General features: G+C 37.3%; 1 protein-coding gene across 4 annotated transcripts in view; it reads right to left on the bottom strand.

Moving 5' to 3' along the window:
- The window catches only part of LOC122801123 (guanine nucleotide exchange factor DBS-like), a 3,406,519-nt gene that overhangs the window by 791,421 nt on the left and 2,587,113 nt on the right, over positions 1 to 27,985 (bottom strand). For all 4 annotated transcript variants that reach the window (XM_044070650.1, XM_044070651.1, XM_044070652.1 and 1 more), the window contains exon 20: positions 19,228 to 19,320. In XM_044070650.1, the coding sequence (XP_043926585.1) occupies positions 19,228 to 19,320 (93 nt within the window). The remainder of the gene's footprint in view (positions 1 to 19,227; positions 19,321 to 27,985) is intronic.

Raw genomic sequence — 27,985 nt, 5'->3', positions numbered from 1 at the left:
AATTAATTACAGTATTTTGAATTGTTGTCAGGTCTAAAGTTCAGCTATAATAAAACTAATACCTTATTAATTTTATTAATTAACAAACAAATAATTTGATGGAAATTAATAAATTCAAATGGTATAGTAATGAGATTAAATATTTAGATGTTACTGTTGCATGCAATTTTAAAGAAATAACAACAATATATTATAAAACTGTTGTAGACAAGATGGAAATAATAATAAAAATAAAGGAATAAGCTACTCTTTTCTATGAAAAATAGATTGATTTTAATCCAAATGGTTATTTTACTCCAAATACTAAACATTTCACAGACAACTTTTTTAGTTCCATTTAAATAGCACATTAAATTATTTGAAGATATTTGTTTAAAGTTCATATGGCACTCTAAGTGACCTTGAATAGCTTTGAAACATCATGTAAGTAAATGGAAATATGTCAGGAAAGGATTTCCAGACCTAGAAACATGCACTGTAGTCTCAGTTATTAAAACAGTAGTTTTATGACTATATTCTGATTATTCAGCCAGTTGGAAAAACTGCATGAAACCATTTGTTTAAATAACAACAAAAAAAACATCTTGAATAATAATAATAATTATAATATGAAGTGTCTGTTAAATAAATATTCATTTAAAACAACAATAATCCAGTATATTGTACTTTTATAAACAGCATATTTAAATATTTAGAAATGTTATAAACAGCTTTATATAAAAGCACAGTAATTCCCATTATTATGTAGGTTATTACACTACAATGGACAAACAGTCTGAACTTTTTAAAATGCTTAGATTAAAAAAAGAGATTTGATCTTTTTAATCAAATGTTACAAAAGGCTAAAATGCTTAACACAAATTATTTAATAGGTAAATATGATATGAATATGGAATACCGGCTTATTGTGTAAATCAATAGACAGTTTTGAATCTCTAAAACTGACATAATATCAGACATTATTAAAAAATATCTACCCATTAATGATTTTCTAAATAACCTTGAAATAAGGGTGATCATATTTATATAAGTAAATAAAATAGTAAAGAACTATCCATTTTGTATTTAAGATAACTATTGGCTTTCTGCTCCTTAAATGAGTGGCTCATCTTTGACCACAATAGATACATAAATGTTTGTAATATTCTCAAAAAACTACATTATCATTATTCTGCAGATTATTATTCAGATGAGCCACTCATTTAAGAAGCAGGATGCCAATAGTTAATAAGCTTGTTGTAATTAGTGCAAAATGAAATTAGCATATTTTAGAATTATCTCAAAAGCAGCTTCTGAGTCCTACAATTAAACTCTTGACAAGTTTACGAAACATTAACAATACTGACAACATTCTACAATGCTTGAGGTAATTATCTTACCAACGTTAAGTGATGCTAAGTGATGTAATATTACTCACAATGTTACTGCTGTTTCCTAGCAGTAAGATTTCAACATGGGTACTAGGGAACAATGACATAAATACAACACAATGCATAATGATAGCTTTATAACAGTATTCACTTTTAAACTAATATGAAGCAGCTAAACCTTAAACAAATTACAGTTTCCCTAAAAAATGTTATTTATGAGAACGTATCCTAACCTGGCAAGAAGTGCATATGCAATAATACATGATGGGGTAGGACTTACTATTAATTTACTTTCAAATGGTTAGTTTAACCCTCAGAATGAAACAAATACTGCAAGCCAGGAAGGAATAAATCCAAACAATAATGCCCACAATTACATCAGATTTTACTGTAACTATACTATGATGCAATTAAATCATTTATCAATACAGTTATATGGGAACTGAGTATATGGGAATGCATACTAAGTAACTGTACAACTGAAGTGTTTAATGCTGAAATTTAGTAGTATATGTAAGTACTTAATATTGTTTCCACTAAAGTTAGACACATTAAAACTATGTAAGACAATACCACTATCTGGCAAAGAGACATTAACATGGAATCTAACATCAATTTGTTGTGACTGGCAAGAGAAAGAGAGGGAGAGGGAAAAGGCATATAGGGATGAGGTGGGATGTAGGTAGCAATCAGTTTTATTGGCAGAATTTAATGTCAGGTGATTGCACAGATTCAGTACCAGATTATTTTCATTCCCAACTCTTACTGAAGTTATTCACAAAACTGTGGATTTTTATAACGAAGAGGCAGCACTACAATTAGAAGCAGGATGAGAACAGTTGCACAATAATGTGTATAATTGGATACACTGTCAACTTGTACTGATATAGCCTTCATCAGACTTTTCAGATGTCAGTTGTTTTTTTTCAGAATGCGTGACATTTCACTTCATAGTTCTTTCAAATTTAAAGGAGCGATGGGGTCATAGATGGAGTGGTCACAGGATTACTTCCAATTAGAGCATTTATCCAACTAGCAGTCTGTGTTAATTTTGTTTAAATAATACCATAATATAAATAAGCTTTAATTACTAAGTTAGTAATGTAGCATAAGTATACAATATCTGCACAGGTCTTGTATCCTTCAGTTGGACAAACTTCTTTTTAAATTACATGCTAGTTTGGATAAAAAGTGCATAACACCATGCTTTGAAAATGTGATATATACATTTCAGCTGCTGTAATCTGATAATTATGGAAAAGAAAAGAAAAAAAAAGACACTCAGCCTTGTTCCACTTTAATGGAATACGACAAAGATTAGAAATATATAAAGATGGTAGAGTCTTTGTCAAAACTAGACTTTATCAAGTAATTGTGGCAGGACTATTTGCATATGTTCTACAAAACTCTGTTAAATGCAGCGTTCAAGGAATGAATGATGGAGAACTATCTTCCCTCCCCATTCATGAACCTTCCTTTAAAAAACGCCTTGTATCTAACTGGCTTCAGGAGCAAACATTCATTTTGCTGAGGTGACAAATGCCTAAGAACAGACTAGGGAATCTAGGTTGGTTATGTAATGATAGCAGGACTAAATCCCTGCTCTCGTCTCTTCGTAAGTAAGGTGGTTCTACTGTTTTTGGGGATACATTTGAGATGCACATACTCATACACTTAGATTAACTGATGCACAGGTGAAAATGAGTAGGTACTACAGTGGATAAAGGAACTCAGTTACTGGAATCCAGGGAAGGGTGCACCCCTCAAAGTACAAGGAGTGACAAAACTGATGACTTGACTATGATGCAAGCAGATGTTGATAGCGTGCTTATTGAAACTTAAAGCACTTGACAGATAATGGATTGACCTACTCAAAAATATGAAAAGTCTTATTTCTAACATGTTATGAATGTTCATTGACTATTGCATTTAATCTTTATCATTATAGTATAATTTTGGATCTATTTATGAGATTGTTGAAAGGTTCTTTAAGATATTTTAATTTACGTAGGGCTTTAGCTGTCACATGACTCTTTAATACATTCTGATACATCTATATAAAGGGTCTGTTTTAAAAAAAACAATCATTTGAGGAAGGTTTCAATGTGAAGATGAAAGAGCTTATCAGACTTTTTCAAAAGCTATTTTATTAAGATTTTAATATATTAAAAAAATTTTCTGTGAATAATTTGTTTTTATTACTAATTCTCTGGCTTGTCCTGACCATACTTCTGGATTTCAGTAAGGGAGCCATGGATAATACATGTTTGACCAATAAAACATCCTTGTCATTTCAGTTATTTGATTACTGAATTTCTACCTTATATGCACATAGGATCATAGGATCATAGCAGATTACTAGGCTAATGGCCCTGGGGCCCTTACAAGAAGAGTTTATTCCCTCCCCCCCAAAAAAACTCAATCAGTACCTGTCATCCCTGTCAATAAGGGACACAGGTGGAACCCCTGGGACAAATTTGTGGTTTCCCATCCACTCATCAAGGTTGTGTTTGAAGAAGGTCAGCTACGTACTTTGTTTGATGTGTATGGAGAGTCTGTACCAGAGACAGGGCAGCCTCTGGAAGACAAAACTGTCTCTCCAGCAGGTTTTGTTAATGTCGCATATCAGATTTAGGCCTTTTAATTTGGTAATGCATGAGGAGTTAGACTTACAGATATAGAGCATCTCTAGTAGAGCAGGGCCTGGGATTGCCTTCTAGGTGAGACACAGATCACCTCTGGGCAGTCTGTATAATACTAAGTAGAGTGATACTGATTTGAGGGCGGCCACGGTGGTGCAGTGGTTAGCATTGCCACCTCACAGCAAGTGGTTCTCTGGTTCGATCCCCGGCTGGGGTGCCTTCTGTGCGGAGTCTGCATGTCCTCCCTGTGGTCGCGTGGGTTTCCTCCGGGTGCTCCGGTTTCCTCCCACATCCCAAAGACATGCTTCAGGTGGATTGGACACTCTAAATTGGCCCTAGGTGTGCGTGTGAGTGTGCCTTCTGTGGAAGGTTGGGCACCGGGCTGGCAACTCAACACCGTAAAACTCCACTGCCAATCAATGTGCGGACAAGGTGATCCGCTGTGGCGACCCCTAACCGGGAAAAGCCGAAAGAAGAAGAAGAAGAAGAGTGATACTGATTTGAGCCTGTCCACACAGGACAGGTGTTAGAGGCCATGGATTCTCTTTGTGAGGTATTTCTGTAGCCTTTCCAGTTACATACCAAATGGGGAGTTGCCCTCAATTACTGGCCTAATGACGGAAGAGTACAGAAAGGTAATAACCTTCTTTTTTCTGGATGCAATCCCTTTACTAAGGTGAACAAAGCAAAAGGCTTTTCTGGCCACTACCACTGCATGATGGTCAATTTTGAGATTGTTGTCAACCTGTGTACCCGGGTCTCTCACCACAGGTTGTGTGCTTAGGGGGTTGCCATTGATGTGGTAACCAATAGGGGCTGTGTTTTTGCTGAATGGTATGATAATACATTTTTTGCTTTTAGGCCATTACTTTGGCACCAGTCATTTGTTGCTGTGAGACCCACTTGTAGTATGTTAACATCATTTAGGGAGTCAGTGACAGCACCCAACTTACAGTTGACTGCAAACTTGGTCAGCCACAGGCCTTTTGTCTTTGTCTGGACCTCTGAGAAGTAGATGTTAAACAGTAGGGGTCCCAGGACAGATCCATGGGGAACATAACTAGTGACAGGTCTGCTGTCAGAGGTGGAGGCACTGATTTTGACCTTGTGGGTGCAATCGGTGAGCCAGTTGGCTGCCCACCTGATGCGATATGGATTTACACCAAGTTGTGTCAAAGGCTTTGACCAAGTCACAGTAAGCTGTATGTTCTGACTTTTCCTCATCCAGTGCCTTGATGACAGTCTCAAAAATGTCAATCAGGTTTAACAGGCAAGATCTGCCCTTGATGAATCTGAATTGCTGGGGTCAAGTGCTTGGAGATTATTATGTCCTTGTTTATGAGGTCCATAATAATAACCTTACAGATCAGACTTGTCAAGCTAATGGGGCGATAGTTTCCAGGGTCAGTAATGGCACCACCTTTGTGCAAAGGGATGACAATGGCAGTTCTCCACTCGACTGGAATGAAACCTGTACTTAGGCTGTGCTTGAACAGGGAGCTCACTGGTGAGGCTAGTTCTTACTGGAGATACAGACTGGGATACTATCAGGTCCCATGGAAGCTGTGCTCTTTGCCTTGGATAGGGCCTTTAACACTTGATCTAAGGTGATGTGAGATACGGCACAAGTACTGGGGATGTAGAATGGGGGGGTGAAGTTTGTGCTGAATCTATCTGCTAGCAGGTTGGCTAAGTCAACAGGATTAGTGTAAGTGGTATGATTAAGAACTAACTGAGAACAAACCAGGGCTTTGCCATGGAGGTTCCTGATGTAACTGAAAAAGGCTTTGGTTCAGAGGCTAGTTTTGATTCATAATTGGCTTTGGAGGTTTTCACTAGTGATCTAATTTGCTTGTTGTGGCTACGGAGGGAGTTTTTCGATTGGGAATTTGTGCCTTTTTACCCTTGAACAAGTTTCTTCCTTTTGTTGTAAAGCCGGTTGATAGAGGATGTCCACCAGATAGGTTTATGTTACCTTGAGGATCAGGTTTTAGTTCTGTTGGGTATGGCTGAGTCCACGTAGGTGTACAGTGCATGTATACTGCACTGGCATACTGTTCAGCATATTTGTCTGCATCCTCTGAGGTGGGCGGTGGGTTCAAGCTACCGATACCCTCTTTAGAAGGCTGTAGTCAGCTTCTGAGAAGTTGTTTAGCCTGGTTATGGCTGGGGGGGGGGGGTGGATGGGATAGACACTTCGAATGAGTGAGACCGATGGTTTGATCTCACCAGGGAAGAACTTACTAGGGGCGGTGGTGCTGGACTAGTACATTAGAATTGGTGAAGTCAAGAAATCATTAGGTGAGTGCATTAAAGCAGGAATAGTTCACCCAGTCTACAGTGGGGTAGTTGAAGTCACCAAAGATCAGGGTGTTAGGAAGTACCTTGATTGATTCAAGTAGGTCCAGGTAGGATGAATGAGTGCCCTGTGTCATGGAGTGGGGTTTTTAGCTGGCCATAACTTGGATGGGTGTCTTACCAATTGTCAATTGCACCAGGAGTAGTTCTAACACTTCATGCTGGCAAACCAGTCTGGAGGTGTGCTTGTCTTTAATGAAAATAGAAACTCCACCACCCTTAGTTTTCCTGATCTCATTTTGGGGTCAGAATGTGTGGAATGAGGTATAGCCTGGTAAGGCAGGGGTGCTCTCTGCAGCCTTGAACCAAGTTTCCATGACTGCACATGTCAGCATCTTCCAGTGAGTGCATTTTCAGGTTATGGCTCCTAGCGATAAGCAGCATGACCTTCAGTTTGCTTTTTAACAGATCTGTCGTGCTGGAAAATTTGTCTTTGGGACATTGACTAAAAAAGGCACAATGGGAGAGTTAAGAGCCTTGGCCAGAATCCTGAATCCCAGGGGTGACAATTGGAGACCATCTCCGGCAAAGCTTCAAGGCCTGTCAACCATGTCATCCCAGGCAGACAGATACTGGATCCCCTTGGAATGACACTATAAACTAAGCCAATTGTTGAAGTCAATTATTTTTTGTTGGTATTGTGGTATCATTCTCGGTGAAGGTGGGATGCTACTTAGGGCTAGGGTCAAACGTTCCTGGGACACATACTCAGAGCTCAATCATGTCTCTCTTCATGTAGTCCAGGGAGGTATTTCTTAAGTCATTCACGTCAAATGAACATACTTGTACCTATTGTGGAGAGACTTACAGTAAGTGTGTGCATGATGTGGTGGATTCTGGCACTTGACAGACAACTGACTGTGATCTTCTCCTTGTTGAGCCTGGTGAGGTGGATATTGGTGTGTCTCACAATTAAGTCACCAATGACTAGTACATTTGGTTTATTCTGGTGTGTTATCAGCTGTGTGAGTTTGTTATGCCTTATAGGTTGTGTTTGTGAGACACTGTGTGTTGCCTGCTGTCTGTGACGTGTTTGGTGTTGTGTGTGTAGAATGTTTGTGAGTGTGTTTTGGAGGTCTGTGCTGTGTAGGTAAGCTTTTATTGAAGACCTCTGCATAGGTGGGTGCGTGTTGTGTTTGATTATGTGATGTGGGTGGTGTGGTGTTTGTGCCTGCAATCTCCTCTTTGCCAGGAGTACTGACTGTGGTGTGAGAGAACATGGATTCCAGGTTACTGATCTAGATGCATTTCTCACAAGTAGAAGAATTATGTGCTAGGAGAAGAGGGTTGTCGGCGAACATGAGGCAGTTGCTACATTGTCTCAGTATGCCCGTGTCGACCAGGCTGGCAGGAGAAACTGATGAGAATTGTCCAGACATAGTGTTTTGAAACTTGGATGGACTTATGGAGAGAGGGTTTTGATAAAGGTTTGCCCATAGGAGTGCAGACCACAAAAATATTCTTAAATGTAAAATAACTGGCCTGAAGCCCAGGTGCTAGAACCAAAACTAAGAGGGTTAGAATAACAGACAAATTTAATCAGGCTACTAACAGCAGTAATAAATACAGCAGAATTAATGCACTTCAACACTTAAGTGCAAGATAATTCAAGCTTAAGAAACTAAGGAGGTTGGCCTTCCTAAATCCTCTCGCTGTACACAGTAGAATAAGCTGATGGAATGGGACTGGGAGGAGTGTCCAAAATGAAAGAAGCAAGGGGGTAGTCCTTCCCAAATGAAATGGGCCTGGGAGGAGTGTCCAAAATCAAAGAAGCAAGAGGGTAGTCCTTCCCAAATGATCACACTGTTCTCAGTACAGTAGACAAATGAGATGGGACTGGAAGGAGTGTCCAAAGTCAAATGTACAGCAGGGATGGGCAATTCCAAAGTCACCAAGTTTAAAAATACAACAACACTTGGGCGAGAGTCTGGGGGAAAAAACAAAATGGAGACACTGAGAAGAGCAATCTCAAGTAAATAAATAAATGCAGCACAGTTTTATTAACTATCAATAAAACAGAAAAACAAAATGCGGACACAGAGACCAGCAATATCAAGCAAATAAATAAATGCAGCACAGTTTTGATAACTATCACTAAAAGAAACAGTCACTAAAAGACACCAAAGTAAAACATTTTTTTCAGTGATCACTACTAATTTCCACTGCTAATGAATTCCCATTTATAAATGTTATGTCAATCATATGAATAAAACTATTTCATGAAGTGAACTCTGCAATCTTACCTTATTTATTATTATTTATTTATTTACATTTGTTTACCAGGAGTGTCCACTGGGCCAGAATGAGTCCGTTTTCAGTGGAGGCCCAGGGAGAAAAGCTGCAATAGACATGTCAGCACAACATTCAAGTAATTACAAATTTTATTAACAAAGCTACAAACAGCTACAACTGAAATGAAGAAGTTTAACGGAGCTTGAACAACATTGCTACGGCTATTGGGGACTTTGACTACAAACTCTTCAAGTGTAAAAAATTACAACTTGAGATTTCGTATTTAGGGGAATGTCTGGCTAAAAAGATCGTGCCTAAGGGGCTTAGGCAGTGGAGATTCCCAGTGGGTTTACAAGAAGGTTCAAATTTCCATAATGAACTTTTAGCTCTTTTTGATCGGCACAGCTTTGAGTATATGGGACTACTAATTGACCACTATACCAAACAGGTCAATGATTATAGGGTAGACTTGGCTAACTTAGAACAAGATATCACGAAAAACAAAAATTTTTAAAATATAAATATGACTATTCTCGAATATTCACTAGCATTGAAGCCACTACTCATAAGCTGTGTGACAACAAAAAGAAGAAAATTATGAGGGATATTAAACAGTATGCAGAAAACAAAGCATATCCTAGGCCACCACAGGCAGGCCAACCCAAGAACAAGTTAAGGGACCATTTGCCTAAACCAAACGACAACCTTAAATATAAATATAAAAGCAACCAGAATATGTATCAACTTGACACCTTCCTAGAGGAAGGTTACAAGGAAGATGACCCACTTATAGTACGTGATGAAAGGGGAGACACCAACCCCGTGGAACAACATCAACTTCCTTTGAATGGGGCCATCAACAATAAGGGACAACATACTAATGAGAACACTGGGGGTAGACAAACAAATATGGAACACAACCAGGATTTTGGGCAGGACCAGTACCAACAACAGAGGAATCTGAGATCCAACAGGAATCAGCAGAGCATAAAGAGCAAACACAATCAGAAGAAGAAATGATAAAAGTGATAAGTCAGCCAGTAGTGATTTACAACAAAGAAGGGGATTTTAAAATATTTAACTATACTACCCTGGACATTACCACCGAAATGGCTGACTTTTTCTCTAAAGGACTATCTTTTGTTCCTGACACTCATATGGACTTAGTTAAGACTATTGTTGACCTGAAATTGTTTGTCCGTAAACTCAACCTTTTGGCAGTTCTAGGCAACCATTCTTCCCTTGTTAAACCATTCAGAATATCGAGCCTGTTTAATCCACCTTTGGTTAATAACCTTAAAATATTCGAGAAATCATGCGAGCTAGATCTAAGGTTTTTAGCTTCTAGCAAAATGCATCATAGTAAACATACCTTGAACATAACAACAGAACAACGGGATTTTATTAAGTTACTGCAGGACTGCAATATTCGGGTTATGACACCCGATAAAGGGGGAGGGTTAGTGTTTATGAACCAGGTCGACTATACTAACAATCTTACCACTCACTTAGATGAAGGCCCATATGATGAAGTTTGTATTAACGAAGTGAATACAGCACATAGGAAGATTAGGGAGACAATTGAAGACCTTTTCTTAGAGGACTTTATTGACATTAACATACATACTTACCTTAACATGACATCACCCAGAATGCCATCTTTCTTTGGGTCTCCTAAGATACACAAGTCTGTTAATGACCCCCCATTTAGACCAATTGTTGATGGTCGAGGGTCCATTCTTACAGCTTGTGCTAAATACGTGGATAGCCTCTTGAAACCATACATAGTACAAGAAACACATATATGTAAGGACTCATGGGGCTTCCTTGAGGACATCAACAAGATAACTTTTGACTCCAATTTAATATTTATGACAGTGGATGTCAAGAATTTATATACAGTCATTCCACAACAATTGGGGTTACAATGGATCAGGGAGTTCCTAGAAGAGAGGAAGGTAGATCAGAACGTGATTTACACTATTGAGACCCTATTAGAATTAGTGTTAAAATACAACTTTTTTTCTTTCAACAATTGTATCTATAGGCAATCCTCAGGGGTTGCGATGGGGTCACCCTGTGGGGGGGCATTTGCCAATTGTGTAATGGCACAATGGGAAAACAAGTTGCTCTTTACTAACAACCAGTTTAGCAAGCATGTCGCCTGGTACACTAGGTACCAGGACGACATGTTTTTCCTGTGGAAGGGACCAAAACAGTCTATAACAGTATTCATAGACGAGATTAGGACACTTACAGACTTTTTAGATTTTACATACGAAGTCAATGAGAACGAAATTAGCTTTTTGGACATCAAATTAAGCAAGGACTCCGAGCGATCCAGATTTATTAGTACCATTTACCGAAAATCTACTTATTCTAACAGTTTCCTTCATTTCAGTAGCTGCCACCCTTACCATCAAAAGAGAGCTGTTGTAAAAGGGCAGATGGTAAGGGCGGCACGTATGATAACTAGGGAGGCGGATTTTCAGGACGAATGTAACAACCTTATAGTTATGTTTGCAAACAGAGGGTATCCACATGCATTAACACTGGAGGTGAAAGCTGAGGTTAGTTTTAAAAGAGAATCTGGATATTTTAAACCTATCCTATGGAAGCATGACAGTACAATAAGTGCGGATCAACAGTACATACAACAAAAGGGGAAAAAGATTGATACTGAGGTAAGATTTCTATGTACATTCTCCATTGATCACTATTTTATTAGGAATATTTTAAAGAAGAATTGGGTTAACATTATGGAGGATAGACATTTAAAACAACTATTTGGCGACACACCTAACATTACCTTTAGGAAAGGATTTAATCTTAAAGCCCTTTTAGAAAAGAACAATAATACCGACTTTCAAAGGCATAAAGGAATGACTGTATGTGGGTGTTGTAGGTATTGCAAGCATATAGATGAAGGCAGCTCGGTGCTAATTAACGGGGTGAAATATAAATTGCTAGGGAGGTTTAACTGTATATCTAAATCAGTGGTCTACTTGGCAGCTTGCAAAAAATGCCCGGCTTTCTATATCGGAAAGACCGAGAGGGCATTCAATAAGCGAATATATGAGCATTTGTACGCAGTATCTAGAGGGGATACTAACAACGCATTAGCTTGTCATATTAAAGAACATGTAGACCACCGTTTTGGCTTTACGGTCTTAAAACAGATCAAGGCCGACCCTTACGCAGGCCCATGGCAGACCTTGCTGGAAAAAGAAGAACTTTTATGGCAAGTTAGGACGGCCGCACATATGTTCCCAGGGTTAAACGATACCATTTCGTTGACCTGTATTTTAAAACTTTTAGCCCTAAGGAGATAACAGGGTCTTAAGTAACATGGGAAGGACCCTTTCTTGTTGTTTTTACACAGGAGTTTGACAGTATGGAATATGGAACACATAGGTAATCCTAGTATAGGATCTCACATGACCCATTGTTAGATTTCATAGGAGCTATACATATATACATATAGTTACATGTTTTTATATTTTTATTATTTTTATATTTTTATATTTCTATATTGTTATACTGTTTTGCACACTATGTAGGCTATTTATAGTATAGGGTGTGCAGATGGTAGTGAGGGGACTTGGTATTGGGCGAGTGCAGTAACCAAGTCAGGATTTTTAAAGTACATCAGACCTAGTTCTAACAACACAATAAGATGTTAATTGAATAAACATTAATTGAATGGTAATTAATGATGATGTTATTTAAAGCAGACATTGTATGCATTAGGTTTAAACTTGTCTGAGGAAGGAAGGATACGAAGCCTTCCGAAAGTGCTTTTGTTACAATAAAAGTTCTCACGTTATTTTCAAGTCCGTTGACCTGACGTTTTTTTACAGTTTTATATCTGGACTACTGTTTACGTTTATTTTGCTTGAATAATCATTTTTGGTAAAGTCTATACTTTAAGAAAGCTGACGGTGGCAGCGTGTTTTATAACGAGCAACAGCAGACTGTGATTGATTGGGTCCTTGGCACCTTTCTGTTTTCATTGAAATGAAGAAGTTTAACAGCCAAAAGTGATTTTCAGTTATTATTAATAATTTGCAAAATGTAATATTTTTCTAAGTTTAAAATGTTTTGGTATCCTAATTAGCCTCCTAATTTGACTAATACCAAACAAATATGCTGTTTTTAAACATACTTGCATAAGTTTAGTGTCCTTTATGTGTTTTGTATGCAAATGAGGCCCTTTTACATTCATCTGTGTGGACTGCAGTGATATGCAACCATGCACAGCACCTTATTAATCTAATTATTCTACCAATTTAACTTCACATAAAGTGTATTTTTGGCTACTTACGCTTTTGCCTTAAGTAGCTGTGTTTATTAATTTATCAGTTATGTAGTCAGTGTGACTAACATCTGCTGACAACTTTTGTATACCAGCATAGCAGTAATCTTTGTGGATTACCACTGCACACAACAGGAGCCCAAAACAAATATATATATATATATATATATATATATATATATATATATATATATATATATATATATGTATATATATATATTTATAGATTAGATATAGATATATATATATAGACAGAAATATATATATATATAGATAGAAATATATATATATACATATATACATACATATATACATATATATATATATATATATATATATATATATATATATATATATATATATATATATAAGTCCACATAGCACAACAAACCAGCACTCTGTATCCGCTGCAGTCACTGTTTCAGAATCTATTCTATTTCCATCCAATTTTTTTATAAAATAGCAGTCTGCTTGTTAAGAGCCAGAGTGAAATAGTGATTGCAGCAGATACAGAGTGCTGGTTTGTTGAGTTGTGTGGACTTTGTAGTTACTCTGGGTTTGTGCACCACAGTTTGTTTTGTGAAATATATATATATATATATATATATATATATATATATATATATATATATATATAATATCTATCTATCTATCTATCTATATATATATATATATATCCAAAACAAATCCACGTATTACCCAACAGAACTAGTCCAGCAGTCGACAATAGACACAGACTTTAGCCAAATAAAGATGCACTGTAGCCGTTGCTAACGCACTGCAACCAACATTTAATGACACAAAACACTTGGTAAAAGATAACAATTGTAAAATGTAAGCGCTTTCACGGTTTTAGACCGCTTCATCAGACGTAACATTTCAACTGAAAACAGACCCATACATATAGAGAATTCAAAACTTTTCAAATTGATTAATTAGTCTATTCATTACAAAATTAATTAGTTACTCAGTTCATTTTTAAAGCGCAAGTGTTTAAAAACACAAGTGTTAAAAAACATTACTAAAAACAGCATATAAATGCATCCTTACTATGTTATAATCAATCTCCTCTAAACTGAACACATTAAAACAGTTAATGATAAATATATAACTAATAAATAGATAATGAATATCATAAACCTAACTATAAACCTATGTGTGCAAATACATATATATATATATAAATACATATCTAAGGAGCATATATAAAAAATTAATATCTAAATATGTATATATAAAAAACTCATCTCAATTTTCTAGCTTTCAGAATGGGTTTAATGGTGGTGTTATCATTTAAACCATGGCCCCTATGTGCCCCCATTCTAAAAATCCACCGCAATTCAGCGCATTCAGTGTCATTATTGATATTACCCATCCTAATGTTTATATGTTGCACATGTAAAATTTGGAATAGAAATTTATGTGTGTCTCCTTCTCTCAAAACGTGCTTAGCTATAGCATTGTATCCCTCTTTTCTATTAATGCAATAGATATGATCTCTAATGCGTTCCCTAAGGGTACGATTTGTTTTCCCTATGTAAAAATGAAAACATATGATGCAGTGGGCTATGTACACCAAATTTCTACTACCACAATCACCACTACATTTCATTTCCCATAGTCGACCAGTGTCAGGGTGTCTAAAAAACCTCGACTCATCAATATGTGCACACTGGTTACAATTACCACATTTCTTTGTATTATAAAGTCCATCTCTAAGTTCATGTACTATGTTAATGGAACTGCGGTAGCAAAGCTGTTGTTTGAGATTCTTACTATTTTTAAAGGCATATTTAGGATAGTCACCAACAATGTCCCTAGTTTTTTCATCAACTAGCAAAATATGCCAGTTGCTTTCCAAAGCTTCCTGCACCCTAAATGTATTACTACCATAAGGTAAAACAACACACAAATCCTTGTTGTTTATGACGGATTTCATTGACTTATTGCCATCCTTATATGAATAATAAGGTCTGGCATCCGTGTCTCTATTTGCACGAACTTCCTTACAAATCCGTTCTATAACAGCTTCATCATATCCCCTGGACATAAAATCCTTCTTCAAGGTGTCTAGTTCCAATGCCAGCTTGTTGTCATCACAACACAAGCGTGCCAGTCTTAGAGCCTGTCCCTTTACAATGTTGTTAAACAACTTGGGGTTATGCATACTTGTGCGATGCAAGTATGATGGACAATAACATTGTTTTCTAAAAACCTCTGTTGTTAATCCATTGGCTTCCTTTATAAGTGTTACATCTAAGTAACTTATAGATGTCTTTGAGTAGTCCATAGAGAACTTCAAAAAATCACTACTCTCATTAACAAAACCATGGAAGTTTAACAATTCTTGTTCCGTACCCTTCCAAAGAAGGATAAGATCATCGACAAAACGTCGATGAAACACTATATTAGGTTGACCTATCATATTAGTCTTCTCCCAGGCAACCATAATTAAATTGGCATAAGCATTGGCACAGCTTGTGCCCATTGCTATGCCTTTCTTTTGCTTAAAAAGCTTCTCATGAAATAAAAAGATGTTGTTCTCCAAGACTAACTCAATTAAGAAACACAAAAAAATCTGCTTTAACCTTACTTAGACCCCCATCATTGGTTAATAAATCATTCAACATTGAAATGCCCCTATCATTAGGTATGCTCGTAAAGAGCACTTCAACATCCATCGTCACCAATATTAAATTCCCTATATCTTCACAACCTTGCGTAAATGCATATAGTTCCCTTAAAAAATGTTCAGTATCTTTTAATACATGCTGATAATTAACCAAAACATTTTTCAATTCCTGGTCCAAATATATAGAGATGGCCTCTGTAGCCCATCCAGCACCCGCTACTATAGGTCTAAACTTTGGTTTTGTAGGGTGTTTATGTATTTTAGGGAGTCCATGAAGTTGTGGAATAATCGGAAACTCAATCCTAAAATATTCATATAAATCATTGGTTAACACATTCATATGTCTGCATTCTGTTATTGCCCTGTTAATATTATCAATTATATTGGTTACTTCAGTTAGTTCAATAACCTCATAAGCATCAGTTTTAAGCATATCCATCATCGTGTCCATATAATAAGAAGTGTCCAAAACAACAATAGGGCCACCCTTGTCAGAGGGCCTTATAGTAATGTTGACATTATTCTTCAGCTCTTTCAAAGTTCTCAGTTCATCTTTAGTAATATTAGATTCACAACACCCTAGGTTAAACGTCGTATCATTATATATAGTGTTCTCAACTGCTTTAATGGAGGCCCATGGGATATATGCAAATGACCCCTTAAGAATATTAAGTGTTTCAACTTTATGGCTTCTGAATGTCCATGACTATTTTCATAGGTTCATGGGTGAGTACTAGGCTAATGACTCCAAGGTGTCTTTTTAAGCCTAGCCATGCTTCCCAGGCTGAGAATCAAACCATGTACTTTGAGTATCTTAGCCATTATTACTTTTTAAGTCTTTATAGTTACATTCAGGCCAATAAAGTCAACCCCCACTAGCTGTTGACATGCACGTTTCAGCCTTTTTATTGACCTTATCAGCACAGCATAAGTGGATAGTTTGACTATACTTCAGAAATACTGGGTGTTAAAACCCATCTGATGCCCATAAACATTAAGACTCTTGCAAAATATACCAACTAATATCCATACCAAAGGATAAAAAGGTCACTATGCTTGGCACTGATTAGAATACAATCTGGTATATTGTCTGGTCCCATGGAATTATCATTTTTAGCCTTTGATGGGAATTCTAAGACTTGTTCTAAGTGATAAGAGTGAAAGCTAAATTTTCAGGGATATCAGGAGCAACAATGCAAGAAAGTGGATAAAAGTTAGAACTTAATTTTGTCTGCTAATATATTGATTATATCCTTAGGATCAGAATGTATGATATTACTACAAATGAGCACAGTGCATTGCTGGACACTATTCCTCTTGATAATAACAAATAAGATATTTGCAGTATCCATTTGTATTCCAGTTTACATTTTCTAATAGTGCCTGCTGGCCTATTTCCTTGAAGTCTTGATGTAGGGTGATGGGGATTTCTTACAACCTGTTGTTTTCCTTTTTCTGTTATACACTTTGTTAGCATTGGTTTTACATCAGAGAAGTTTAGTCTTGAATTTGCCATTATTTTTACAGCAGATGATTACTGACTTCATTATGCAGCTGTTTAAGTGCTGGTAAAAGCTGCATGTGAATGCGGTAGCCCTTTCAGTTGAAAACATTTGTGTGAGGATTCTTAGGAATTTTGCATAGGCCTACTACAACCCAAGTAAGTTTACTCTGAGGAAATCACTGCAGATGATCTCATTTAGTTGTGGGATGGTACCACTACATCTGACAAAGAGGATGAATTATTTCTATTAAGATTTAAATACGGATGATGAGATATGTCATGGGCTACAGGTGGGGGCTAGATTACAAAGGACCAGGTCAGACATATTAGAGCCTCTAGTAGGTAGTTTTATAATTTGCTCCAGAGCAATGTCGTTAACAAAGTCTAGGAAACTCTGAGAGGTGTTTGATTCTCACATTTGAGGAGAATTGAGTAGGCTTCTAATGGTTCACAATGACAGCTAGCCTAGTACATACTATGAACTGCTTATCTATGAACATTTGAAATATAAAAAAATATATATATTCGTTATAGAATGGGAGATGAATGGGCTAAATGCAGAAAGTCCCAAGCTAGATTTGTAGTCTACTAATTGCAAGCACAAAAGTTAAGTGTTAAGTCAATGTGCGCACTTAGTTGAAATTGCACTTAACTATGTATACAATAAATAAAAAATGTGTTTCTTGTTATCCCAGCCCTCCTTTTTATCATAGCAAAACATGAGTTGGCCACTAAATGAAGAAAAGGGCTATTAACATGATGCTGGAATTCTACAACAATTTGTTTCCACTGAGTTAGGTTTTGCAAATTGTGCTTTGCCAGTCTGTACTCAGTGGAAACATTTGCTTTCTTTTTAGGATATTCACTAACCCTTATTGTATACTTTTAATTTTGTTAATCCCCACCCCTATCCCCACCTATCAAAAAATGAGAGGCTTGTCAAACAGTACAAAACAATCAGGATTAAGATACTTGTAGATGAATGGAACCAGTGCCTCACTTGTGAAGTAGGTATTTCGAAATTATACTCTAGGTAAAGCACAGCTGTGTTTCATACAAGGATACCTCTGATACCAAGTATTTTCAGATGCAGTGTTTTTTCTTTCACTACCTTTTAAACATTGTCTAATAAAATGTTGTATGACTACTTAATGACTGTCGGACAAATGTCACCTGGAGATACTAACTCAATCGTCATTCTTCTTATTCCTGAGAAATCAAAAGCAACAGTACTTTATCAGGTTGATCATGTGACACCTTAATGCATTCTTGTCACTTTTTATTTTTTATTCCTTGATAGTTGCTTATAGTAATTCAGTCAGGTACAGACATTTTCAGTGATATCCACCTCCACATACAATTAAGATTCTGATGACAGAAATGACTTTGGCTCTGGATTATGCACCTATGGTCTGAAATGTCCCTCCTGGCTTATAAACACAGAGCTGCACATGCTGCAAACTGTTTTTGGTGTAATAATCCAGGGTGAAAGGGACGGGAAGATTAAAAACTCTACAGTCTGGGACTGAGTATGTCATCTGTCTTGGAAGACCCAGTATTCTCTTTTGTGCATCTGAAGTTGTCATCTATTACTCAGCCTCAGACACATAAAACACACATGTCCATATTCCTGCACAGTCACTATCCAATTATGTTTCAGTATTGTTTTGTCTCCTAGAGATGCACTATTTTAGCCAATAAAAAGGGATACAAATGTATTAATTGTAGCCAAGAAAGCATGGCATTGCAGCTCTTCCCCATGATTGTCTCATATCTCAAGGTTGATTCCATACCTGATCCCTGACAGAGATGGTGTACAACAGATGGCTTTATTTTGAAGTTTTATTTCAACAGCTCTGAAGTTAAAAGAGTATGATCACTTAATTCCTGGACCCATAAAGTGATGAAATTCCAGAAGCCATGTTAAAACTTGTTCACAAATAAATACCTAACAGCAGAGACAACAGAATAGGGTACACTGGTTCTTTGTTAACAATGATTCCTTGAACAACACCTGAGACAGTAAGGCATAAGTAATGCCGAACCAAACTGTAGTATCCTGAACAGGTAACAGCACATGAAGAACAGCTGTATATGGTGTATCCACAGAACAAAACTGCCTTGACCTGTGGCTTATTCACATTCTGTCTGATACTGGCAGCATTCAGTCATACCTGAAAGAAGAGGCTTTCTCCACATTGTCTCCAGAGTGCTTCAGAACGCGGTTTATTTTGGCAGTATTTTTCATATACCTGAAGCTCTTCTTTCTAAAGAAAAAATGAAACAGAGTACAGAACATGTATTTTTTTCATACAGGTAAACAAAGGAAAAAAAATGATAATACAATAAATAAGCATTCAGATAGTTTACAGTGAGTGTGCCTTGATCCCTTTGTGTTTTGTACTACTTTCACAACAGTATGGGATTAAAGGAAAAGGGCATTCTTCAGAATGTGTCTCTTTCACATGTATTTGTTCATTTTAACAGGGTGAATATTGTGTGCATGGTGAATCCTATTCAGCCATGACCCAGAGAAATTACTTAACACCTGGCCAAGTGTAAACTGGGCAAACGTAATCTCTCTGTCCGTTTCCTTGACAATGAAACTCCCAAACTGCCTGTCCTGTTGGAAATCAGTGGTGGTTCAGTTTCTGCTTGCATGTCAGCAGTGATTCCATTTGTGAGTGTGTGTGTGCTTTCGTCTTTGCTCTGCTGCATATTGACATACAATTAGGTATGTAAGTATGTATGTATTTATTTATTCATTCATTTATTTATTTTATGGTAAGTAGGTTTACCCAACTAGGCAGTCCCTATTTTCACAGATGACCAGGGAGAAAAGATTCCAATAATAATATAATAATTCAATATTGATTGGCAGTAGATTTTTACGTACCGAGTTGCCAGCCCTGACGCACAACCTTCAACGAAGGTACGGCCATTCACGCATGTCTCCACACAGAAGACGCTTTAGCTGAGAATCGAACAGGACAATGTCTTACTGTGAGACGACAACGCTACCACAGTATGTACAATAATCTCATACACACAGAAAAGAAAAATACTTTATGAAGATGCAAGTACAAGCATATTTAAAGAAATAATAATAGTAACATTCAGCAATATAACTATTAGGAAAATTGTGACATGAAGATCTAAAATTTAGCATCTAGTCACCATAGCAGGGCATTGTCTTAGAAATGCTATGTACTAATTACAACTATGGGAAGCTAGTACTATGAGAAAGATGTAATACAATCTACACATTGTGCTGCATTTATAAAATAATGTGGAGCATTTCATGCATCTACAAAAGAGTTGGGGTGGTTTAATGACCTTGCATTTGCAGTTAAAGAATTAAAGAAATCAAAGAGGCCAACCACCACTGAGGTGCAAATAGATGCAGCAAGTGAAACTCAATGGCAGAGCAAGCTGTCAGGTTGCATAGCATGTACATTTGGCTTGCTTTAAGAAATGGGATCCGACATTTATATTGCATGTGTTCGAACCAGATATGAGGATGGGATGGGGAAGGGCTTCTCCTATGTATGTGTGGCAACTGTTATTTCATGTAGGAATAGGAAAGAGGAACATAATTGCCTTTTTGGAGGCAGGATTAAGGAATGTGAAAAAAGATTTGAGGAAAGGAAGAGGGTTTAACAGTGCTTTGATGACTGTAGGTTTTGACTATGTAAGATTCTATTGTGCAAACGTTTTAAGAAGTAAAATGAGCCTTTAAGTTAAGGTGGATGTACAAGAAGTGATAGCAGCAAGACAAACAGCAGGTCAGTTAGCACTACAAGGTAATACATTATGGTGGTACTTCCAAGTGATGCAGATGAAGCAACAGCCATTATTAAAAAGAGTACACTGTCTAAGCTGAATGGAAGAGGAGGAGAAAAAGGCAAAATAAACAACATGCTGGTATATGCAGACTATGCTCAGTCTGAGGGACAAACACCCTTTAGCCAGAAATTTCCCATGCAGAGAAGGTCATATGTTTTTCTCAGTGTGATATTTATATAATGTCCAAGTGATAAGAAAAGAGAAACGTGGTCTAACCCCATTGTGGATGACAATTTTACTCTTGTTTTGACAGAAGAAATAATAAACACTAATCTCTCACCCCGAAGAGAAACAGTGGGTTGACTGAACAGTCGGGAGGGAGACTTGCTGGTCAGGTGCAGGGTTTTGGTGTGAACCAAATAATAAAAAAGAAATGTAAAAATGTACATAGAACCTTATTGTAGTGCAGACTAGAGGGGAAGAAAAAATGCAGGAATGACAAATATTCTAAATGATATTTGATTTAGGGATCTACAGAACAAAGAAAAAAACCCAGTAAAGCCATAGTTAGCAAGCTGAGTAAATGGAGAGCATCACCTAGAACACAAAGGACTGCAGCTAGCAAGCCTTGCTAGTAAGCTTCCCTTAGAGCCTTGCATGCATAACTGTGTTGGCTAGTGTTACCAATGTAGTGAAGAAGCTGTGAGCAGCTCAGAAAGCATACTGACTTCAAAAGATTGAGCCATGGCTGCTTAGATGTTCCTATAAAAGACAGCAGCTGATACTTGGAATAGACTACCAAATTATACTAAAGTTGAGATATTTACTAATTATGGGAACAACTGTTTTAGTATATTGGCAGGCTAGAAGGACATTAACGCCTGTGCTTGAAATATTTGCATGTATGTATGTATGTATGTATGTATACATGTATAATGAGTAATGTTGAAGATAACAAGCCAGTAAATGGAGAAATGTGGATTTCTACAGTTTAGAAAAAGGTACAACTCTTGCATATTTCTATAAATAAAAGAAGGAATGTATTAGTAGTCAGAAAAAAAATAATTAATAATATTAGTAAGAATGGGGAAAATTAATATTTGCAGTCCAGAATAAAAGTAAGAGAAAGTAAAGCTGTGCTTGTCTGTAGTGGGCAAAATATAAGAAAATATCTATAAGCTTTATTAAAGAATTTTTGTTGACCTTCAACAAGGGAGGTGAAAAAATGAGTGCATATTGCCTGGGATTCTGCAGTTCTGTGGTTTGTGCATAGACCTATATCACTTAAGTTACATTTCCATCTACCAGCAGCTTGATGAAAAGGAAATGTCACCAACTCATCAAACTTTCTGACTGCATTCCTGGGAAGTAAACACTACCATGGGTTCATGGGAGGGGTATGGGTTAATGGACTGATTGTGATGGTTTGACTATTTTCCAGGAGAGTGGAGAACAGCAACAGTAATCCCTTTGCACAAAGTGGGGTCTACCAACCGACCCTGGGAATTATAGACCAATAATCCTAACCAGCCTTATGTGCAAGGCCATGGAAAGAATCATCACAGACCTTATCAACAAGGACATAGGTGACCTTCAAACTCTTGTCCTGACCCAATGTAGCTTCTTTAAGGGTAGCTCATGCTTATTGAACCTGGTGGGCTTCTTCGAGAATGTCACCAAAGCCCTGGATGAAGGCAAAACAGTACATACTGCCCATCTTGACTTAGCCAAGCCTTTTGACATAATCCCCCACTCAGGTATTATTGAGAAACTCCTCCAGCTGGGGATTAATTCATACATCACTAGATGGGTAGACAACCGGCTTGCCGACAGAATGCATACTGTCAAAGTTGGGGATTCCACCTCTACCAACAGACCAGTTACCAGTGGTGTAGCACAAGGATCTGTGCTGGGCCCTCTACTCTTTGGAATTTATGTCTTGGATATCCATGTGAAAGTAGATGGCCTGTGGCTTACCAAGTTTACTGATGATTGTAAACAAGGCACAATCATTGAGTCCCCAAATGATGTTAACATTACAAAAGGGACTAACACAGACAGATGATTGGTGCTAAAGCCACGGACTAAAACTAAACGCAAAAAAAAAGTTCATCATTATCCTCTTTGGCAAAGAGGAAGTCCCTGCAAATTACAATATTGAAAGCACAATAAGCTCAAACCCAGTGGTGCAAGATTTGGGAACACAAGTTGACAGCAATCTAAACTTCAGTCACCATATGTCCACAGTAGTAAGGAAAGCCTTCTATGTTTCATACCTCATAAGTAAGGTCATCACATCCAATAATAAGGATTTTATAACTCCTCAGTACTTGACTCTCATCAGACCACTAAAAGAGTTCAATGCGCCCTTTTGCAGGTACCTCACCAGACACCTGCAGGAGCTGGAGAGACCACATAGGTTTTTCACCAAGACAATTAAGAGCCTCGAAAACATGACCTACATGGAAAAACTGAAAGCCCAGACACTGTACTCTGTATCCTACAGGCTGCTGACAGGTGACTTGTCCCTGGCCTACAGATCAGTCTCTGAACCTGTCCTAACGGAAATGCTGCACATCTGCAAATCAAATGGGACAAGAGTCACTCACACGGGGATCTCAACCTAGCTTGTGACATTAACAGAACATGCTGGAAAGACAGATATATCTCTCAGAGATTGCCACTCTTCTGGAATAACTCCCAATTTATGTGAAACAGAGCTCCTTAATGACCCTATTCAAGCTCAACCTTGACAATTGGATGGAAGACTGTAAAATACCCAGGGGTAGCACCTATGTCCCTTATGGACAGGGGCAGTTTGTGCTGATCATAGACTCACTCTGTGAATAATGTCCATTTAATCAAGGTATAATATGGCTAGGCTTGTAAAGGCCCTAATGCCATTAGCTTACTAATCTCCTATGAACGTTTGAACTTATGAGTTTGCAAGTTAAAGATTTAATGAACTGTGACTCAACAAACTCTGTTCTTCTCTTGTATACCTGGTGGGGGGATAAAGTTTGTTTTAAAACCTTCAGATAGCAAGGCATGATCAAGGCATGATCAGTACACAATGAGTGATTTAATTTTGCATGTACAAATACACCTCTCATCTAAGAAATTTAACCAGTTTCCAAAAGTTCCTAGGCTTCTGAAGGACCATTGCTTTTATGGAATGAAAATGAAAAGGTATTTAATTAACACAAGGATAACAAATGCAGGAAAAAAACTTTTAATAGCCTGGAAAACACAGCACAAGCATGCATGTCACATTGTATATTACAAAGCCAGGGGTCTGTACTTAGATCATGTCTTTGCAGCATTAAGGCATTGTGAACCACAGTGCTGTGCTGTTTATTGCGGGGAACACTTCAGCAGTATTCAGCAATCCCACCATGTAGACTATCAGTGACAGACACATGTAGAGAAGATATCTGAGTAGTACTTAGGGAATTAAGAATAGTTAAGGCAACAGGACACAGAACATTGGTTGTATACACGGGGGAGTAGAATAACCACATCTTTTGTCAGTCACAAAGTATTTAGGTGTAGGCTGGGCAGACAGCATCAGCTCTAGGGCATAACAATAAGCTTTGTTTATGAAAACAATTGATCCAATAACAAATGTTTCTAAATTCCAAGTTGCATATACAGTACTTCTGAACATTTTGCCCCTATAATTTTGTTGTGATGTAGTTTTAATACAGTAAGATGCAAATGTAGAGATCACTACTTGTTACAAAGACCATTTATCAGGATCCTAAACATATACTGAAATAAAGCAACGTCACACTGTAGTTTAGTTGGATTTATCTATTTCCCACGCCTTTTTTTGTATATATTTTCTAAACTGCCACATTTCTGGCAATTTCTAGTAAATAGCATGAAACACCATCCATATAACTTTACTATTCTTACATACACCTGCAGCTCTTCCTAGTATGAACAGGAGCCATGAGATCAGCTATATTATGATATGCTCATACAAGTCGCAGCCATGTCTTTAAGCCTTGACAAAGATGAATTTCATTTGTGCCATCTGTGACCTACCATCAAGTTAAGTGATTGAAGACAGAAATACAGTAAATTGACCCTAAAATTCCTACCTTCTGAGGAATCTATGCTATGCTAAGATCTACTAGAAGTTAAAAAACCTATCCTTCTCACAATCAGTCACTAACTGGTTTCAGAGTTAGCTGTCTGACCGCCAACAATCCGTTGTATGGCAGAATGACATATCTCCCCAACTACCTGTCTCCATAGGGGTTCCCCAAGGATCCATCCTTGCACCCATACTCTTCTCTGTTTTCACCAATAATCTAGCCTCTGCCACCAAACATGGCACACTCATACAATACACATATGACTCAACCATCATCTGCTCAGCCCAGTCCCTACCCAAACTGCAAAAAGTCACACAGGAAGCCTTTTCCTCTGTTGAAACTTGGTTATCCGATGCCCAATTAATACTCAACCCAAACAAAACTAAACTACTCATCTTCCAACCCACCAAACATACTCAAAACAACTCTCACTTTAACATCACAGCAAAAGACAACACCACTATATACCCAACTGAACACACCAAATTCCTAGGAGTGGAAATAGACAATAAACTAAAATTTGACATTCACATATCCATGACCATAAAAAAGTCCACAAAAAACTAGGAGCATTATACAGAAATAAGCAACTTCTCACCAAAGCAGCAAAGATTTCACTAGCAAATTCCCACCTTATCTCCACCCTACTTTATTCCTCTCCAATATATACCAACCTAAGGCAATGCAATCTAAACAAGCTAGAGACCTGCTACAACAAAATTGCCAAATTTGCCACAGGGGCATCCTACCATAGTCACCACTGTCTCTCACTTGCTGAACTGGGCTGGCTTGAACTCCCTCACCTCCTTCAATGGTATCAACTCTCACTCGCTCACAAACTAGTAAACCATCCACTAAATGTCCCATCCCTCCAGAATCTACTCCAACCCTATTGCACCACCAGACCACTAAGATCCATCAACAAAAATCACTTGCAGATCACTAAAGCCAATAACTCTGCTGGTGAAGCACTATTCTCTTGCACCATGGCCAAATTATGGAACTCCCTCCCACCCACAATTACCTCCATACCATCATGCACCCACTTCAAAACTTTACTAAAAGCGCACCTAAAAACATGCTGGCTATGCCCTTGCAACTCCCACTCTAATATCACCCACCCCATCCAACCACTACTTTTCTTTCTACTCCACTAACTACCTTGATTATAGCAAGCTCAGATGCTCATAAGCCTAGTACTTATTTTACAGAAGGAACTTCGTATTGTAACACTTGTTAATGTGATGTACTATGTTCTTCATCTGTAAATATGTTGTAAGTAATTGCTATGTAAATTGTTAATCACTATGTAATCCAATGTAACTACTGTCTGTTTATTTTAACTGTGGAGCATTTCTCCATGGGCCTCTGCTGAAAATGGACCTACGTCCAGTCAGACACTCCTGGTCAACAAATATAAATAAATAAATAAATAAATAAAGCATTTTAGTATTCAGTTAGCACAGCTATTAGTATTGCTGGCTCACTGTCTTGGTTCTCTTGTTCATTTATTGGCTGGGGTGATTCTTTATATAATCTGCATATCTTCCCTGTCATTGCAGGGATTTTTGTTGGGGTCACCATTTTCCTTCAACATTCCAACTATATGCCACAGGTAAATTAACAATTGTCCAAACTACCCATAGGTGTGTGTGTGTGTGTCTGTGTGTGTATGTGTGCATATTTGTGTGCATGTATGTCTGCGCTCGTGTGTGCATGCATGCACCAATGCATATTTGCTTGCATGTATCCCATGACAACCTGACATCCTGTAAGAGATTATAATAATGCCCTGGAGTCAATTCACTGAATAATGCATATGTTGTACTTCCAAGTGATCCTTAACTGAATTAATGAGTTAATTCCCGTTTACACGAAACTGCAGAATGAATGACTGAATGAATTTTGTATTATAATATGTAAGTGAAAGCACACAATCTATTTTCAAAATTTGAGGACAAAGCAATTACATAAAGAAGTACGTTCTTTACCAGAACAGGTTGGCTAAGCAAAGTTCATTTTCTGTGGAGCTTTGGGGACACAAACTGCAAAGTTATTACAGTTTCTAATATACAAACAGTAGTATTACACAAAAATGCAAAAATAATACATGGTACACAATCATGAAAAATACATATCTTCGTGAATTTATGTGCATGCAGATATACTACATAGTAGATGAGAAGAAAGAAACAGACCCAGGAAAGATGGATTAAAATATAAGACTAGAAGGGAAAGGAAATATTAAATGTGAAGGGGCAACAACAGGAGAAAGACAAGAAAAGAATAACTGACAAATGGGAATAGTAGGAGACAGAAGATGCAGGAGACAAGAAAAAGGACTTAAATATATAGATACTAGCAGATAGTCACAAGGACATAGTGAGAGATAGAACAGATAAAGGATGAAAATCAGGATGACTATTTTGTGTGAAGAAGGAGTAAGTTAATACAGGTCATGTGTTAAGGTAAGATAATATGTACGTTTTCACGTAAAAGGGCAGACCAACAATTTCTTAGATGAAAATTTCCAACTTGTTCAGAAATGTTTTTTGATTAGTGTCATTTCTAAATCTTGATGTATTGGAGTTCCATAATTTGGCTACATAAACATTGTATATTGATTCCTTATATTGAGTGTTATATTGAAAATTCAGTGTGATCCAAAGCCTAATACCAATACATATACTCAATAACTCGGATAAAGCACAATATCATAAGACAAAATATTATTAAAAACACATAAAATAATAACAACACATTTAAAGTCAAATGGGTACTCAGCAGGGCCATCAATCACAATGATAGACATAACTAAAGATTGGAAGAAGAAATGATTAACTCTTTGGAGTTTGGAGTAAACCTCTAAAATTTAAAGCCGTGCAGAATGATTGATTGATTTGAATTTACTAACCATTTTGCTTGCATTTTGCATTTGCTTGACCAAAGGATGCCTTTTCCCAGCTATTGGGATATTCTTTCTAATTATTTCTTAGGGAAAAGGATGCCAAGGTTTTAGGTACTTGAGCAAAGAGGAATCCCC

Source organism: Protopterus annectens, chromosome 4.part1 (assembly GCF_019279795.1).
Source record: "Protopterus annectens isolate FY-2018-M chromosome 4.part1, PAN1.0, whole genome shotgun sequence".
Classification (NCBI taxonomy): Eukaryota; Metazoa; Chordata; order Ceratodontiformes; family Protopteridae; genus Protopterus; species Protopterus annectens.
The sequence above is the reverse complement of the archived record's forward strand: the minus strand, read 5'-3'. Positions and strand labels throughout refer to the sequence as shown.